General features: G+C 45.1%; 1 protein-coding gene across 1 annotated transcript in view; it reads right to left on the bottom strand.

Moving 5' to 3' along the window:
* The window catches only part of GLG1 (golgi glycoprotein 1), a 694561-nt gene that overhangs the window by 586786 nt on the left and 89151 nt on the right, over nucleotides 1-18624 (bottom strand). The window contains exon 2 of the mRNA XM_078669216.1: nucleotides 3204-3236. Within this exon, the coding sequence (XP_078525342.1) occupies nucleotides 3204-3236 (33 nt within the window). The remainder of the gene's footprint in view (nucleotides 1-3203; nucleotides 3237-18624) is intronic.

Here is an 18624-nt window from a genome sequence, read left to right as displayed (position 1 = left end):
TTACTCAGACTATGCTCATTAAACACATTTATGATGCTGGAATCTGTGTCGAGGTCTTTACCTGGCTAATGTCCTTTCTTTAGGATAAAAAGCAGCCTTTTAGTAGCCCTCCTTTCTGGTCCTCTTCTACACCTCTTATATGCTGGGTTCCTAAGGGATCTTTTGAGTGCCATTGTTTTCAATTTATATTTCTCACCTTCAGCCAGACAACTTCTGCCCATTCAATTTTCAATTAGGCTGTGTGAGAAGCTACCCAGATCCTGGTTTCTCTTAAAAGTTATTCCTTTGTGCATGCAATCGCTCTTCGAAGAAAACAAATCATTGATGGAAAACAGCAAGAGGCTCTCTTGATCTGTGGACTTCAAACTGGTGGAATTCTGAATTATGCATATCTCAGATCCCTCACTTCAGCAAGAAATCTGGCCGAAATCTCTCCTTCAGTGAACAGATCAACAAGGTCACCTTGTACTGATTTTATTGCAGCAGAATTAGTCATAAGTCAATTCCTTTGCTTCCTGCAAGTTGTCTGAGAATAGTTATCCAGGCCATGAATAAGTCATGCCTTCCCTACTGTATTTCTATATACTTAGGGTTTCCTACATGTGGTCAACTAGATTATAAATGATCAACAAAGATTATTCCATTACTTAACCCCCTTCCAATCAGCATCTATGAATCGAAGCTCGGCACACTGGTTGCCAGTGGCAAAAATAGGTCACTTTGCATCTGCCATTATTCTCTGCAAAAGAAGATGTTTTCATTTAGCAGTAAATCATTTCTCATATACTTAATGTATTTGTTCGCTCATCTGCTTCTTTGAACTGTATTCCAACACACTGCAGATCAGTCCGACAGCCTCTGGGAATAGCGGAGAGCTCTGTAAATATAGTAGGTCAACTGCTCGGAGCACAGTACGTGTGAGGAAGATTTCATGGATATAGAAACTGGGGAAATGTACATCTCCAACTGCTTCAAGCATACGGTCAAGACTGATTTGCATATGGCCATGTCTCAACTGGGGTGGCTTGGTAAGCAAAATAACGATGGATTGAACCCAGATCTGTGACTGGGGGTGAATGTTTTGCCATTGTGCAACATTCCGTCCATCATCTTGTTTGTTTTGCTAAAATAGTTTAAGGAAGCATTCGCACCACAGTGTTCGCATACAGCATTTATTGAGTGCAAGTGAAGTCCAAATGCGGTCTATTTTCAGGCGCTCCAGTAGGCCTTACGCGTTTCGAAATTACTTCTTCCTCAGAGGCATGTCGGGCGTTATGTGCAAAATGGCTCATCCCAGCAGTTTTGAAGCAGGTATTTTATGTGCAACCATCGTGTATTTGCTTGGCACTACGATTCCCAGCAAGCAATGCACAGCGCTATAGAGACAGCCCACTAGGGGCGTGCAAATGTTGAAAAACTGCTGGGATGAGCCATTCTGGACGGGCAACCTTGGAGCTGGATATACATAGGCGGCCGTCCTGCCGCGGAGGAGGCACCACCCCTGGGCTGAAGGGGGCTACAAAATGTGGGACCGCAGTGCAGAATGGAAGTGAATTTGGAATGCTGGGGCTTATTCAAAGTCTTGAAGCAGGTATTTTATGTGCAACCATCGTGGATTTGATTGGCACTACGATTCCCAGCAAGCAATGCACAGCGCTATAGAGACAGCCCACTAGGGGCATGCAAATGTTGAAAAACTGCTGGGATGAGCCATTTTGCACATAACGTCCGACATGCCTCTGAAGAAGAAGTAATTTCGAAACGCGTAAGGCATACTGGAGCAGCTGAAAATAGACAGCATTTGGACTTCACTTGCACTCAATAAATGCTGTATGCGAACACTGTGGTGCGAGTGCTTCCTTAAACTGGAGGGGCAACCTTGGAGCTGGATAGATAGCTTCCTTAAACTGGAGGGGCAACCTTGGAGCTGGATAGATCGAGATAGATAGATATATATATATATATATATATATATATATATATATATATATATATACATACATTCACTAACTCGGAGATTTCAGTTAGGGCTTGCTGTATTATCTGCATTTGTAAGAGAATGCCTAGCATGTTTAACTACTAACAACCTCACTTAACCGAACAGGAACAGTGAGAGGGGTGAGAAACACCAGTCAGTTTTACTTTTCTCAGAAAAACCTCTAGTTACAGAACAATTCAGAGCATTCTAAAATATACTTCGCTTACAACATAAACGGTGATCACGGAACACTAAAGACAACAAGAGATCATTTATTTGTTGAATATCTAAATAATTCCAATGTGCAGAATATATGAGTCCTATGAATGTACATTTAGATTAGCTAATGTAGCTCATGGAGTACAAACCAGCAATTCTAGGATGGTTTGTGTATTTAAGCAAACAAGCCTTTGGCTCTCAAAACTGAGCTTGAAGTGACATTGAAAGGACATGCATTAGAGTGTACTAGGATAAAACAAGGCAAAGTGTTTAACTTTCACTGCATGGACACCTGCTCAAAATAGTGCAACATAGTGCTGTACTGTTCGGACCGGTCAAACAGGACACATTGAGCTTTGCCTGGCATGGGCACTTGCACAACGCTCCTCCATTGGCAGTCAATAGAATGAACACGTTAACCTCTAAAATGACTTTCCACTGAAAGGAAAAGGAGAACACAAACTCCCACTGCACAGAAGAAAATAATTGTCAAGTGGGTAAGTCCATATGTACATAAGCCATACCGGGACTAAATGGTTGAAGGGTGATGAAACAAAGCCTGCATTACTACAAGCCATTTGAAGACTTTGGAGCTGTGAAATGATGGGGAGATGTGATCAGAAAATTAAAAATGATTGGAAATTGAGACTGATGAGTTTGAGACTATGAACACAAGAGCAACAGGGTTGACATTTTACAGCAGCAAAGGTCAACTAAAAGAAATATTAAATAGCTTCATTATATTTATTAACCACGAGAAACATGGGATCAAGTCAGCGTAACTTGGCATTTGCTGCATTCAGAAACCTAAAATTCAAGCATTCCATGTTTGTTTCACATGCATATATAGTTGTAGCTAACCCATCTGGAAAATCTTCCCACCCTAGCACCTAAGGGCCAGTCTGTTTTCAGTCGCGCCCTTCATTACATCTTAGAGCCAGTTGTAATGGTAATGAGTGTGACATGGTCAAGCCAGCACAGCATATGTAACGATTTCCATACTTACATGGTTGCAATCTGAGGATATTTCGTTGTCGGGCTGAAAATAAAAAATAAAACGGAGTTAGGTGAAAATACTAAACATACAGCTGAACTCTGTACAGCAGACTAACTGGTACACTGATGCAAACAACACCATTACACTGACTGACCGCAGTTCTGTAAATCCTCCAGCCTTCCCTTTATTATACATTGCAGAGATGGCAAAACAGACAAATCCCTAGTTCTGTGCAGCTATGGCCTGATCAAATCTTTCCAAACCAATAGTATAGAAAGAGGAAAAGCCTACGTAGATCTAGTACCAGCAGAACTCCGCGAAGTGACAAAAAAACTCAGCAGAGTTCCGCAAGATGCGGAGTGCAGTGTGAACTGGTGTTCATGCTGGTCTTCCTGCCGCTCGGGTAGAAATTCTAACCGAGCGGCAGCGAGCTCTGCGGAGTGCAGAATGCAGAAAACTCAGCAAGCAGAGTTTACCGCCCATGCCTACTTATTATAGAATCAACCAAAACCTTCAGATGGGCATTAGTACGCAGACCATATACCTAGAGGTCCAGCACCTTGAATCGCATTACAATTTAACATGATGCATGTTCTGGAAATCAGCCATTCAGAATCCTGTAACCACTGGCTACAAGTGTAATCCTCCAGCAGTACAGAGGACAACTGCCCTCTTTTTCGCCACCCCAAATGGCATTAGTTAGAACACAAACCAATGTCCAAGTGTCATTACTTGGAGTCACACTTAATGAAAGCTTTTCTAGTAACCACAACAATCCCACTCCTACCAAGAATGATGAAAGTTATCTGCCAAAGACCACACAAATGCCAAAAAAGAGAGTCATTTAGTACTTACAAAAAATGTCCAGGCTTCTCCCGACTGATGGGTTATGCAAGGGGCATCCTTATTTCAACTAATGACCATGATCAAAGTTACTTACCTTCACTAACGCCTTATCTGGTAGCAACTACCCTAAAAGTTTCCCCAGGCCTCATCTGGAAAATCCGGACCTGTACCCTCTACACGCCAGTAGGCAGCGTTGTTCAGCCTAGCATCAAGGGAAAAGTGTGGTGCCTATATAGGGGCTGATGTCAGTTTCTATTTGTGACATTTCCACACCAAAAGCAGTGCCACGACAGAATGGTGATGGACTATTGTGCAGACACTAAGAACCTACAAGGGTCAGCCCACGTAGAGAATTACGTATGCAGAGCGGGGATGATAGGTGTACTGTAAGCAATCTGCAGTTAGATAGTCTATCAGATAAGGTGTTACCAAAGGTAAGTAACTTGTTCATCTGATAAAGACTTCTAGACGCACATTTCTTACCTTAGAATAGATGCTCAAGCAATACCTCCCCAGAGGTGGGTCTGTGAACGGATTTAGACCAATACAAGGTTGTTTGGTCTTGCAAAAGTGAAAAGTCCGAAAGGGCTGACAAATAACTTAATAGTGGCCCTAGCAATGCCTTGCTGGGCCAAAGACAAAACACCCAACTGTTGGCTTGTAAAGGGCCCTGCATCAATGGATTTTGTAGCCCAATGGCATCCACAACCTAAGATGGTAAATGGAAAGCAGTCAACTCCACAGAGCAGTACCACTGCACAGGTTCGGAAGTAGAACCCCACCATGTTGCTGCAACAAGATCGACCAAAAGCAGGAACCAGATTGGGGAAAGAATAGCTCATGCCCAAACCTTCAGGTACCACCTCCCGCCCACCCACCCCCCCCCCTGCGTCCCTCTCCCCGCCCTCTAAAAATCCAACAGATTGGTCACAAAACCAGATTTCTCTGATATCAACCTCACCAGATCTCCCTAAACTAGCAGGGACGCATCAGTCACCATAGTCAGATCTTTGTGGGGAGGCGGGAGGGGGGGGCAGTGAGAGGGGGTCTGTCGCTGGTCCAACTGTGGTCAAGTAACCACCACTGTAGATAGCATGCAGGCATCTCCGAAACCTGGATGGCATCTGTGAGCTGAGCTCACATGTGAGCTGAGCTCACAGGGACTTCAGATTCCACTGCAAGGCCTGCCTATGTCACCTGGCATAATCAACAACAAGGAGGCCAATAATGTAATAAACCTCAGAGCTGTTCTCACCAAGGTCCAAGACCAAGGTTGGAACATCAGTATCATGGCCTAAATGTATTGGACTTGTTGAAACAAGGGAAGGCAGTGAAGTGCAGTGTGTTCAAGACAGCTCCTATAAAAAGGAAGTCTCAGAAGCGGAGTCAGGTGCAACTTCTGCATATTGATAGAGAACCCCAAAGATGTCTGATGATTTCCAGTTGTCTGGAGGTGGTATCCCGACTGACTGCGGTGAGCCCGCCTACAACAGCCATTCATACGGCAATGCTAGTATCTCAGATGTCGGAAAATGAGCAGCAACCACTGCCATCACTTTCATGAACACATGAGGAGCACTGGTGAGGCTGAAGGGGAGCATGGAAAATTGAAAGTGCTCCTGGACTCCCCTGAACAGGTAGGACAGGTATATGAAAATACACATACTGTAAGTCCAAGATTACCATCCCGTTGCCTACATCCTGGGCAGACATAATATGCGACACCGGTGGACAAGAAATGGGCTCCATTAAGGTGTCAGTCAGGGCTTCATTGAATGGAAACAAGATTTCCGATAACTGACCCAAGTAGGAAAATTTCTTTAAGGACCTCCTTCATGAGCTCAACAGAAAGTAGTTGAAGGTTGAGTACCTCAGCCACTAGACTAATAACTAAAACAAAGGCACTCTCCTCCTCTGGGAGTCAAAAAGTCAAATTCCCTACCCTATTACACACAGTTTCTTAACCGTTTGACTTCTGTGGACACCCATTTAATAATTACTGGGACCAGGGGACCCCCAATGAATAATTATTGGAATGCGGGACCCCCACTGAAGTAGAAGACCCGAGCCTATACATTTTCGATGATTTGAGTCACAAAACAAAAACAAGGACTACTTATCATCCATACTATATTCTGTTTGCTACACTTACACTGCTCTTTCAAAACAATCCGAGTGGACTAACTTTATTAATCTGTTACTATTTTTTTAAGCAGCCATGGACCCTCAGAGTATGCTTCATAGACCCCCCAGGACTAAGGGTTAAAAACCGCTGCTATATCAGTTTAAGCATCAAGCCCACTGGCCTCCTGCAAGTCCATGCAAGACAGGGGGGTTAAAACATATCCATTACCAGCATAATTCGAGTGGTGCAAATCTTGGTCAGAACCCAGCCAACAAACAATAGCGCCTCTGAGGGAACCTCTGCGGTCGGGGTCTCTTGGGATCAAACTCAAGCTGTGTGGGGATCAAGTGTGCTGAAGCAGATGTAGAGCAAGATCTCTGCCGGGGTCGAGTAGATGACAGTTTAAGGTCAGATATCGGAGTCTGTACCAGATTCTCCTCCGCAGCACCGACATCAATGTAGATGAAGGAGGGACCATTGTGGGTCTCAAGGTCTTCACCAGTGACAGTACTGAATCTGTAAGAGGCCTCACGGGTCTAGAAGGCACTAAGAATAGAGCCAACTATAGTAATCTGACGGAGGGCCCCTGCAGATTTTTTTGAGGCCTTAAGGCTTGCCAGTGGGAGCTAAAAAAAGTGCAAAAGATACACAGCATTGCCGATCTGTCATGCAAAGAACTTCGAGCACATTGGGATCAACTGCAGAATCAGCTCCACATTCAGAGATCAGGAGCAAAATCAATTAGCACCTTTGCGCCATTGTAACATCTCATTGGATACAGAGTGACAGGATGAGGATCGAATTACGCTTAGGTCTTTTTTGCGTTTCTGATTGGACTTTGATGGTGAAGACAACTACTCACGGGAGCAGCCTTATAACCATGAATGCATTCTGGGCCTTCAACTTGGAGCAAAAGTATAAGCCCAAATTATAAGACCCATGACTTGTTCCTGTGTTTGGCAATGTACAGCCTAGGGGTCTAATATCGCCTTTGCATACAGGGCGCACTTCTCACACGACGAATCGTGCCTTAAGTCTAAACATGTTCAATTGTACATTTCTTCTTTATATATATCCACTTTATTAATCAGTTAAAATAATTTACTTTTCTAAGCAGGCATGGACCCTCTAAGGAACCCCAAGCGTTTATTGACCACAGTTAAGAACCATTGTTTTATCAGTTCAGGGGAATAGTGCAAAGGTGAGGAATCTGCATTTAGAAGTATCCATCAAGTTCAACACTGCTGTAAGAAATATAGCACCGAAGAAAACTAAAACAAAAGGAGTTTTGAAAATACCAGCTTATATGTCGCAACTTCCAAGCATGTGGGCGAGCTGCTTAAGCCTGGCCTTACAGCTCCTACTCTTTAGGACTATACAAAAATATCAAAATTATTTACTGGAATTTGGCAGTCACCTGACAGTTATGAGCACTGATTTAGCACAATCACATTACCCTTTAAATGCCAGAAAGAAACCAAGCGTACGGAAAGGTTCACACCACAATTAGAGAAACACATGCACTGGGATTTTCTTAGGACGTTTCACACAGATCAACCAACCAAGTTACTAGTTTCTTAAATTGGCACTGCATTTTAATATGCAATTATTGAAACAAAAGGGGTTGCTTATAGACAGTTCACAAATCAACAACGTAAGGTTCTTCAGGTTCACTGTGACCTGAATAAAATAAGACTGCATGGAGAACAAACAGAAAAGAAAAAGAAAAAAAAACTCATCCTGTTCCACCTACCAAAGCAATGGAGGTTTTGGCACAATCGATAGGGTGTGCCCAGTACCTACGGGAACGTTCACCTGCTTCATCCTTCAGGTCTGAAAATTCAACCGACTGTACAGAGTCCAAAAGACTTAATTTAATGCTGTTCATCAAAAGGAATCGAACCCAGCCCCAAGCATTTATGGGAATTATCGCAGAGAAATGTGGAGTTGGGCCACTTCCGTTCCCTCCTGCACCTTCTCTTCAATTTTTAGTGCAGACATGTCTCTCCCTAAGACTGCAGTGCTTAAGCAATGTCGAGATTGTCGTGGACAACAATCGGTGACTGACATCCATGACACCTGCCTGTGGTGTTTCCGTTCCAAAAACTCGACTGCCGTGAGAGTACTGCACGAAAATGAATAGAAAGTCAATCCAAGATGACAAAGCAAAATTTGCCATGGCTGAACTCCTCAAGAAGTCGGAAAAGTGGTCCCGTTCGAAGTTGATAGCACTGACGCTCCCATGACAGGTTGTCATCAAAGTCATGGAATTCAGGTAGGTTGAAAAATTAAGAGGTCCGAACATGGTCTCTGTCCTAGCACTGCCACCATTCAGAGTTGCAGGACACAACGGGCTCTCTAGGCCTTAGAGTCAGTCCCCCACTTTGGAGGCAATTCAGGCGTTGATCCAGATGCATCAGACCTTCCAGGGCCATCAGCTATGCCATAAAAGCTGAAACGGCCTTAAACAGAATTTTTGGTGCCCCACCAGATCTCTGGTGTTGCCTCCAGTCAGGTTACTGCCAGTGGATACTCGATGCTGTCCCTGCATCAGAAAAAAAGGCATTTCTAATGCTTTCATGATAAAAAGTACAGAGAACTTAATTATTTTCAGACATTTACCAACTAGGTCATAACAGTGACCGCACTAATGAAACAAATACACCTAATATCAAGAGCCCTTATTGTGAAACTGTGCTGAGTCGCAGGTGCAAAGGGACTAAAGGTGATGAAATGAGTTCAGGTGGAAGTCAAAGTACGCACAGTGGGTGAAGCGTCCTTTAAGGCCTTGCTAGTCTCACCATCTGCTTATCTCAATGGTCGTATATGGCTTACTGGAATCAGACACAAACTTCAACTTTAATGTTAGTTTTAAGTAAACCAGATTGCCTACAATTTAAACATTTGAATGTCCCTCAATCCCAAGTGAACTCAAAGATTCAGACACTGTCAAATAGCCAGTCTGCTCCATCAGGGTAGTCTAAAAGAAAGGCGCACAACCTTGAATACTGGAATTCTTGAAAAGGATGAAATGCTACAGGGAATATTATCAAACGTGACAGTAAAATCCTTTTAAAACATAAGCAATTTCAAAGTTTGATTAACAAAGTTACATTAAAAAGGAGCAAAGACAAGGCTCTAAAAGATCAAATCAGACAAAACTAGACCACCGAGTTATTTCGAGTTACAGCAGAAAAATGCAAATGTTGCAAAAAACTAAAAAAAGCGCCAGCATTTCCAGAACGCATGAAGGCCCCGCTGTGCGAGTTACATGCATTGAGACGCCATAGAAAACAATACATTCTACTCCTGCAGACAACCTTTGCAGGATCCACTTGAGAGGAGAAAAGTGCCCACTGTTTTAACAATCATATCATTGACCTCCAATCATAACCTCCACTTTGAAAAACATCACAAAGACACTGTGCATGCAGAAAAAAATAAATTTATACTCTGGATTATCCACTAATAAAACTATATCTGAAGAATTTCGGTACTGTTGGTTCTTGGACTGTTATCGGCAGAGAAATTGGCTGAGGAGAACTTGTTCAGATCAAGAGCGGTTGACTAGAGAAACAGATGCGGGCAACCCATCTATTTTATGAAGATTTTACCAGAGCAGTGCCATCAAAATACAAACTGAGCTGGGAAACGTTTTAGCTTCCAACTAATAAGCATGCATAGAAAAAAGAAACTAAGATGAAGAAAAGAAGTTAAGTTCCACATCCTTCAAGTCTGGCAGGGGGCCATATCATCCCAGCTTTCTCCAATGCACTCCTGCCAAATCATGAAGCAGCCACACACTAACTTGCACTTCTGCAAGTCTCTAATAAGGATCCGGTCATTAACTCCCCCTTTCCGCCACAAAGCTTAGTCATGCCTCAGGCAAGATCAGGTTCCAACTCCGTACATAAACTGGTTAGAAATATGGGCTGCAAATAGTTCGAATTCGTCGAGTGCTTGTCTGTACTAAGGTTAACAATTCATTGGTAAAATGGGATACCGAGTCTATGGTGAGTTTGAGAGTGGGCGTGCTAACAAAAACGTGAACGGTTATCACAATACATGAAATAAAAGGGTACTTCCTCAAGAAAAAACATGGCAACAATAGCTTTTGTACAGATTAAGTTAAAGCTGGGAATGTATACAATGCCTATTCAGAGGTTAATGATAGCAATAGGTATGCTGAGAAGGTATCAGATCAAGCATTCACATCACCAGAAATGGCATGTAATAAGAAGGTATTCACTAAGATAGAGTCATTTACAGTGGCGCTTGTATAGCAAGTAGTGCACGTTTCACACCAATGTGCCCCTTGTCCATTTAGTCTTCAGTCCAAATTCCTTCAGGCCCAAAGGATGACCAGGCTAAAGGACAGAACAACTCAAGACTGAGAAGTTGGCCTGGCATATGCTGTCCACTATTCTAGTGAGCACCTTGCACCAGTCCAAACAACCCTTATTGATGGTAGCTTTAAAGACAACCTTTATAGAAAGCTTTTCTAGTGGTAGCTGTGAAGAGCAGCCTTCAGGCTAAGTCTTGAATGAATGCAAAGCAGCTTGTTTTACCAGTCTATAATCTCATAAATGACCAAATGAAACCAGAACGGTTTCGTGCCGGCGAGGTCCACCTCCCTGAACATTAGGAGATATTTTCGAGTGGAGGCGACGATGGTGTGGCCGAGAGCAGGGTGCTTGATGCTAGACCTGGAAAAGGCCTTAGATAGCCTCTAGTGGGGGTACCTTCGAGCGGTGCTGGAGGAGTATGAGCTGGGCAGTGACTTCTTGGAGATGGTTGGGCTTCTGTACAGGAACCCTGTGGTCCGCGTTCGACTGGGGCCATATGTCTCGGAGGAGGTGGCGATAGGCAGAGGCACCCGACAAGGGTGCCCCCTGTCGCCGCTGCTCTTTGCGCTGGCCATTGAGCCACTGGCGGCGGCCATGAGGCAACTGCTGACTGATGGGATCCCACTGGGCGATGGCGTGCATCAGGTGTCCCTGTATGCGGACGACCCCTTGGTCTTTGTCAGGGATGTGAATGATATGCCGGACCAACTAGCCCCACTGCTGAGCCGTTTTGCCGACCTCTCGGGGCTCAGAGTCAATGCGGGTAAATCCTGCCTCTACGCCTTCAATAATGAGGCGCGAGATCCAGAGTACAGCCTGCAAGGCACGAGAGTGCAATGGCGCGCGGAAACGTTTAAGTACCTGGGGATCCAGATATACCGGCGGCCGGCGGACCTGATGGACGGGAATCTAGGCAGAGCAGTTCCAGCGCTCAGGGCGCTGGATGAGTTTCTGGTCCACGCTCCCCCTGAAGACCACGGGCAGGGTCGCTTTGACCAAAATGGTGATGCTTCCCCGCCTCCTGTACTACTTCATCTGCCGCTGTTTGTGCCGACGGCCTTCTTTTCCAGGCTCAACGGGATCCTGCGTGACACTGTGTGGGGCGCGTCCAGGCACCGACTGGACCTGGGGAAGCTATTTCTCCCCACAGACAAAAGCGGCCTAGCTGCCCCCTGCTTTGAACATTACTATCTGGCAGCGCAGCTCCAATGGGTTGCACGCTGGTTGGCGGACAGGGGAAGAGAGGACTCTGCCACAAGGGAGCCGCCTTATGCCTTGGAAAGGATCACTGCACTGTTTCACTCCCTGGCGGACAGGGCCAAACCTGCCCCGCTCCTGCTAGGGATGGCATACAAGTGCTTCCGTAGGGCACTCTACCTCACGAGGAAAGTGCTGCCATACGCGCCTGCAGTCCCGCTGGAGGGCTCTCCGGGGGGCGAAGGCGTCCTCACGCATCGCATGCTCGAGCAGTGGCAGGCGGCGGAAGTGCAGACGCTGGGCGACCTTGATCAGGATGGAGCCCTGATTCCCTTTGAGTCGCTGGTTGCGGAGGCTGGGCTCCGCCCTGGGGGATTCCTGATGCATAGATCGCTCACAGCCCGAATGGCAGTGAGATGGGGTGACATAACGGAGGAACCGGCGCAGCACCTGGTGATACAGTACCTCCATGTCATGGGTAGGGGCAGACATCTCATCAAATGGTTTGCTGCGTCCCTACGCTTACACACAGAGCTGGACCTGGCCCCCCTTCGCGGGAAGTGGGAGCGGGACATGGGGAGGCCGCTGGCGGACAAAGGATGGGAGCGGATACTTAAAAGCCCGGTGCGCATACCCAGGAACATGCGCTTCCGCCAGGTCCAGGTATATATCGTCCATAGGGCCTACCTTACTCCGGCTTTAATTAATAAATACTTCCATAGGGTGGACGCGTCTTGCCCCCGCTGCGGCGAGCTCGCTGCGGACCTCCTTCACCTACTGTGGCGCTGTGGAATGTAATTCTGGGCTTTTATGATTTTGTTTGCAAAATCGAATAAAGCTATTTTGAATTGAATTAAATAGGAGAACTTTAAATAGTTAATTTTTTTGTTACATAAGATATTTGTACTATTTTTTGTGATATGATAAACGTTATTATTTTGCCCTGTCCTGTACTAAAGGTAAATCTCTGCCCTAGTGGCATGAATTTCTGCTTCTGTGTGAAAAGTTAGTAGGTATAACTTTAAACTCATAAATTCTCTCAGGTGCCTACATCCCCTGAACTGAGGGTGCGAAGGCATGCGTCTACACTTACATGTAATTCACCTACTGTGGCGCTGCCCGCGGCTCAGCAATTATTGGAAGGAGGTGCATGCCCGGCTAGTACAATGCACAGGCCGTGAGATCCGTTACGAGACTCCTGACAAAGCGGTGGAAGGCAGGGGACGCATCCAGTGTGCAGGCGTGGACCCTCTCCCTACTCTCGTGGGGCCGTGCGGAGTGGACCGCTATCAGGAGGGAAGTAACAGTAGGAATGGAGTGGGGGGTGCGGGTAGCCAACTGGACAGGATGGGAGAAGAAAAATGTATTTACTGTCTGTCAAAGGGGGAAGGGGACCTTGGGAAGGGGAAATGAGGGATTGATTTGTATTGCACCCAAAGGACGCTGCCGCATCTAGTTATTGCTATTTATTGCAAATGTTTTGGTTGCAACTGAGTTACGTTTACACGAAATGGCACCCCGAGTGGAGAGGAGACGCAAAGACTTGCACGAACTATGGCCATGCACGAAGGCCCGAGACTCAGTCGCCTGACGCGTATGTCATAATATAGCGGCGTCTAAATAGAGAATGGTGATGTCGGGGTACTGATAGCGGAACACTGGGATAAAATGTTTGATGTGCATGATGCGTACAATATGTTTTTTGAAATGGAGACGATAAAAATGCCAATAAAAAAAAGAGTTGACAAAAAAAAAATGAATGACCAAATGAAAGGAGAACCACACCAGGTATATATATATAAAATATATGTATTTATTCTAAACACACCCCTCTAGTCTCTTTATGAGGCTAGAGGCAAAAGTACTTACAGAAAACTTAATTAGCACACAGTAAATTAGCACAGTATACATTTTGCCCTAGGGGCCTCACAAACCATATACTAAGAAAGTGGTATAAGTACTGCTACAAACAGAGACAAGGCCTAGGGACGCAGGAGAGCCACGGGGACACGTTCAGTGTCTAAACACAGCCGCGAATCAGCATTGACTTCTATGGAGAAAGTTGCGGTTAGATTTTTAAAGATTAAGGACACTTAGGAGTGGACTAGCAACAAATCCCTTCAGTACTGGACAGTTTGAGAGTCAAGACCCACGGGAGTACCGAAGTACTCATGTTACCTCACCCAGGGACGCCGGGTGCATAGGTGTCTTTTGGTGCCGGGTTTCGTCATCGTTTCCTATGGAGAGCTGCAAATAAGTGCTGCAGGCGACCAGATGAAAAGTGCCCGGATGGATCCAAGAGTGGATCGGAGAACTGAAGAACCTGAAAGCGGAGGGGAAAGAGTCTGGGTCACTAGCCAGTGACCAAGAAGGTGAGGAGAGGAGAAGATGCCAACCAATGTCGGGTGATATCAAGTGAAGTAGGTGAAGCTTGACTCTTCAGCCACGAGGACCAGTCGGCGTCGACGACAACCAGGAGCTGGATTCGAGCTGTCCCACGTCGGATGTCAAGTGCTGCAGCGTCGGTATCCGGATTGGACCCAACAAGCCTTGGCAACAGCAACCCACATAGAATGCAAAGATTGGCTTCGGAGCAGACCAGCAAGGTCTGAGAGACTCACCCTTTGGAGGGGAGTCAGGGCACGTCTGGAGCAACCAAGGAAGCCCAAGAAACAAAAAAGTTACCTTCGTTGGGACCAACAAGTCGACGGACCAGGGATCGCGATGGGGCCTCGAGTAGAAATGCTAAAAGCCCACGGAACACTCGTGGAGTGTAGGCCCACAATCTTCGGGGCAGAGGGTGCTCAGGGCTTGGACAAGGAGTAGCCCAATGCACAACTTCAGGAAAGCTCTGGAAGTAGGTGCACTTGCAAATATGCACAGTGTCCAGGAATTCCGGTCCCATGTCTCTCGTGACTGGTGCGGGTCTCAGCTTTGCTGTGAGCTCATGTCTGCCTCAGAGATGTCTGAAAGTCCGTGACATGTGTCGCAAATCCTTCGGGATCCGGCGGGAGCCTTGGAAATGCAGACCGGCAAGATGCTTCTTTGGTGCCTGTTTGAACAGGGGAGTCACTCCTTGACCCCCAAGGGAGATCCTTCAGTCTTCTAGTCGAAATAGAATGTCGAAGTTCCAGGGTACATGTTGCAGAGTTTCGTCCAGGGTAATCTAAAGTCCTAGGGACTGGGTCCCTATACTTATACTAAGTTTAGAGGTTGGACTAACTCGAAGGTCCCACCTATGGGAGTACCTGGGTAGGGGTGGTTACACCCCTTCCCCTTTGTCCAGTTTCGCACCAGAGCTGGGACGGAGGGCCCCAGCAACCTGTTTGAACTGGGGTATGCACAGGGACACTGTGTGCCCCAGGTACTGTCTGAAAAGCATTCTCTGAATGCACCCACCCTGCCCCAATACACTAAAGCCTGTCTGGGGAGGTGGTTACACCTCCCTGGACAGGAAACCAATTGTCCAGGCCTCCCCTGCCGGAGTTTTGTCCAGCAGCAGGTCAGACTCGTGTCTGTGGCAGCAGCATCCATTTTGTGATGCTGGGGCTTTTTTAAACTATTACCGGTCAGGTAAGTGTGTACATGTCTTCTCCCTCTAGAAGGGTGGAATTCTACCCACGCCACCAGAACTGGAGGGGGGTAGGATTCCAAAGCGTTTGACACCTAACACAACATGTTTTGATGCAGCCATTCCAAGTTAGCATTTACCGTGAGGTTAAAATTCACTTAAGAGTATATGGTATGGCTGTATCACAGAACAGCTATAAGGAAGGGATTACGAAAGCTGCAGAGGGGCTCAGCTCATGCTTGGGTACCCTCTCACACAAAATCAAGCACTCTGCCTTCAGGATTGTCAAGGCCTGCCATAGGAGTGACTTATAGGTTTATATGTGTCTGTATTTAAAAGTAGATATAGGTAGCCTATATCTTAGTAAGGGGTACAAGTACCACCTTACCCAGGCTGCAGTAGCAGACCTGTGGTGCCATTTCGGAAGGCTTCCCAGGGGTGGCATAATAAGTGCTTCAGCCCCTGGTAGGCCTCTGGGGTACCTATGCCCTCGGTACCTAAGGTATCATATACTAGGGACTCACAAGGGTAACCCAGTAACCAATCTGGAGTGTACCTAACGTACATGCAATCATTTCATTTCAAGATTCTTTATTTCGGCTTTGTTGCCATAAAAGAACAGCACGTATACATACAATAAAAAAGAACAAAGTAAAACTGTACAGCATGGAACTGAAAACCATTCGCTAAAAGCAATGCATTTCATATTGGAGACAATCAATACACAAACAATCAGAGTTCAACAGTGGGCCCCCCGCTAATAGCTAAAAAAGTTTGTCAGTTCTATCTCTGGAGTTGATCCCGTTTACAATTGATATCCCAGTTTTTTCCTTTGGAAAAAAATACAATGCAGAAATTTGCTAACACTAAATACTATAGTTTGAGTTGTGTTAGTTGAAAAAATTCTCAAGGCCTGTATACATGATCTCACGCCTAACACTAGGCAAATTGGTTTTATCCATCTTTTCCTGGCCTTTGCATATACTGGGCAGAAAAAGAGGATATGTTGCTCATTTTCTTTCTGGTGGCTATCACACATAGGGCAAAGTTCATCTGTCACTGGGTTTGAAACATTTGGACCACTGGCCCAACGTGCCAAGGTTGAGCTTATTTGGAGATTACCATATCTAATTTTTTTAAATAAAGTTTTGGCAAGTGGAGGCTCTATTTCATCCAGAAAGGTCTCAAATAGTGGTTCGTCCTTAAAAGTGAGAAACTTTGTCACTAAGGTCCCACCAGTTGGAGCACTCTTGATCATGTTAGCAATAAAGGTCCAGAAGGCCCTTTTTAATATTTGTTTCGGATCAGATGGTAGTTGGTCTGGGTTCTCCCAAAAATGTTTCAGACCTAAGTTAGTAAACCAAGTTTTGACATGTTTAAACCACGGGATAACTTTAAGGTTATCAAGCTCCATAATTTCTTTTAGCCCATCCCTGTAATCTTGTAATTCGGGTACCCGCCATAACCTAACCCACAGGAGCAATGGGCGTATTATAATGTGGTGGTCTGTCCTTTTAAGGTTTAGGTCTAGTTGAAGGGGCACAATGGGTGTGCCTCTCGGAACCCTTACCAAACTTCTCATAAAATTATTATCCAGGACACTAAAAGTGCCCTTGGACCCAGGGCCCCAAATTTCTGCACCATAAAGGACTGCTGGCTGTACTTTAAATTTGAAAAGTTCAACCGCCGGCGACACAGCTTTACTGGTACTCAGGCTTTGTTCCCTAAGGATGGGTTTAACGTTCTGGGAAATTGTCATTTTACTTTTTTCCAATTGAGCCTTCCAGGAAAATTTGGAGTCCAGTGTCACCCCTAGATATGCAAAATGGGGGACTGATTCTAGTTTTACTCCTTTAAGGGTTAAGCAGCCTTTGTCTGATTTAGTAGAGTTTAGGGCCATACATTTAGTCTTTTTCCCCATTTATCTCCAGTCCCTTCTTGCTGCAATATTCACTAAAGGAATTCAATAGAGCCTGGAGACCTCTTTTAGTTTGGGAAATCAAAATAGTGTTGTCTGCAAATAGTAGGGAAGTTACCTTTTCGCCATTCAGTTTAGGAGAATCATTTTCGCATCCCTCAAGATATGAGGGGATGTCATTCACGAAAAGGGAAAAGAGTGTAGGTGCCAAAACGCACCCTTGGCGAACACCACGCTCAATGGGAATTTTTGGGGTTAGTTCTCCATTAGGGCCCCAACGGATTCTCGCAAAGTTGCCTCTATGGAGCTCTTTGATTTGAACTATTAAATTGTTGGGCATCCCTACTGCACTCAATACTTCCCATAATAACTTGCGAGGCACTAAATCGAATGCTGCCCTTAAATCGACGAATGCGACATATAATTGACCCTTTTTGATCTTAACATATTTCCAGTAAAGGCAACAAAATCGGAAGATTTGATCTATTGTACGGACTTTGGATCTGAATCCAGCTTGATATCTAGTTAAAATTGCATTTTCATCCAGCCAATCATTGACACGAAGTAAAATATGTCGTGCATAGATTTTCTGGAGTATATCCATTAAACTGATTGGACGATAGTTGGAGAGGTCCATCCTGTCTCCTTTTTTAAAAATGAACACTATTTCGGCTCCCTTCCAACTTTCTGGAAAGTCTGGGTTACGGGAAAACTTATTGCACAGGTGGTTGATATAAGGTACCCATACTTTTAGATCATGTTTATATAAGTCTCCTGGAATCTTGTCTAACCCTGGGGCTTTACCAGATTTTATTTGGGTTATTACCAACTCTGTTTCACCTAAAGTGAAATCCAGATAGTCTGTTGGGAGTACGTTGCTTGGGGCATTCATATCAGAGGGGAGCTCTTCATATTTTTTATACAAGCTAGTGAAGTGGATGACCCAGGTTTGTTCGTCCAAATAGACGTCCTTAACCACTCTCCCTACATGGTTTCCATTAGCTACTAGCCTCCAAAAAGCTATGTTATCACGTGATTTGGCGGCCAGCAGCATGTCGGCCCATTTTTCCTCTTCCCAAGCTATTTTTGAAGCCTTTTGTACTGATTTGTAATTGTTCCTAGCTGTTTTAATATCTAAGGATACCTTAGATTTAATCGCTGTTAAAAGTTCCCTTTTGGACTCCCTGCAAGCTCTATCATACCAGGGTTTACTGTGGGATAGATTGTGTGTCTTTTGCTGACTTTTTTTAGGCATTTTAGTAACTAGAAGCTTAAGAGCATCGAAAATTTTTTGGTGTAAGGTCTTAAAGTGAGTGTTGTTTTCCTCATCTGATATACGGTCTAGATATGGGCCAAATATGCATGCGAAAAGTGTGTATATTTCTGCAACAATTTCGCCATGGTCCAATATAAGTGGCCATTTTAGT

Source organism: Lissotriton helveticus, chromosome 12 (assembly GCF_964261635.1).
Source record: "Lissotriton helveticus chromosome 12, aLisHel1.1, whole genome shotgun sequence".
Taxonomy (NCBI): domain Eukaryota; kingdom Metazoa; phylum Chordata; class Amphibia; order Caudata; family Salamandridae; genus Lissotriton; species Lissotriton helveticus.
The sequence above is the reverse complement of the archived record's forward strand: the minus strand, read 5'-3'. Positions and strand labels throughout refer to the sequence as shown.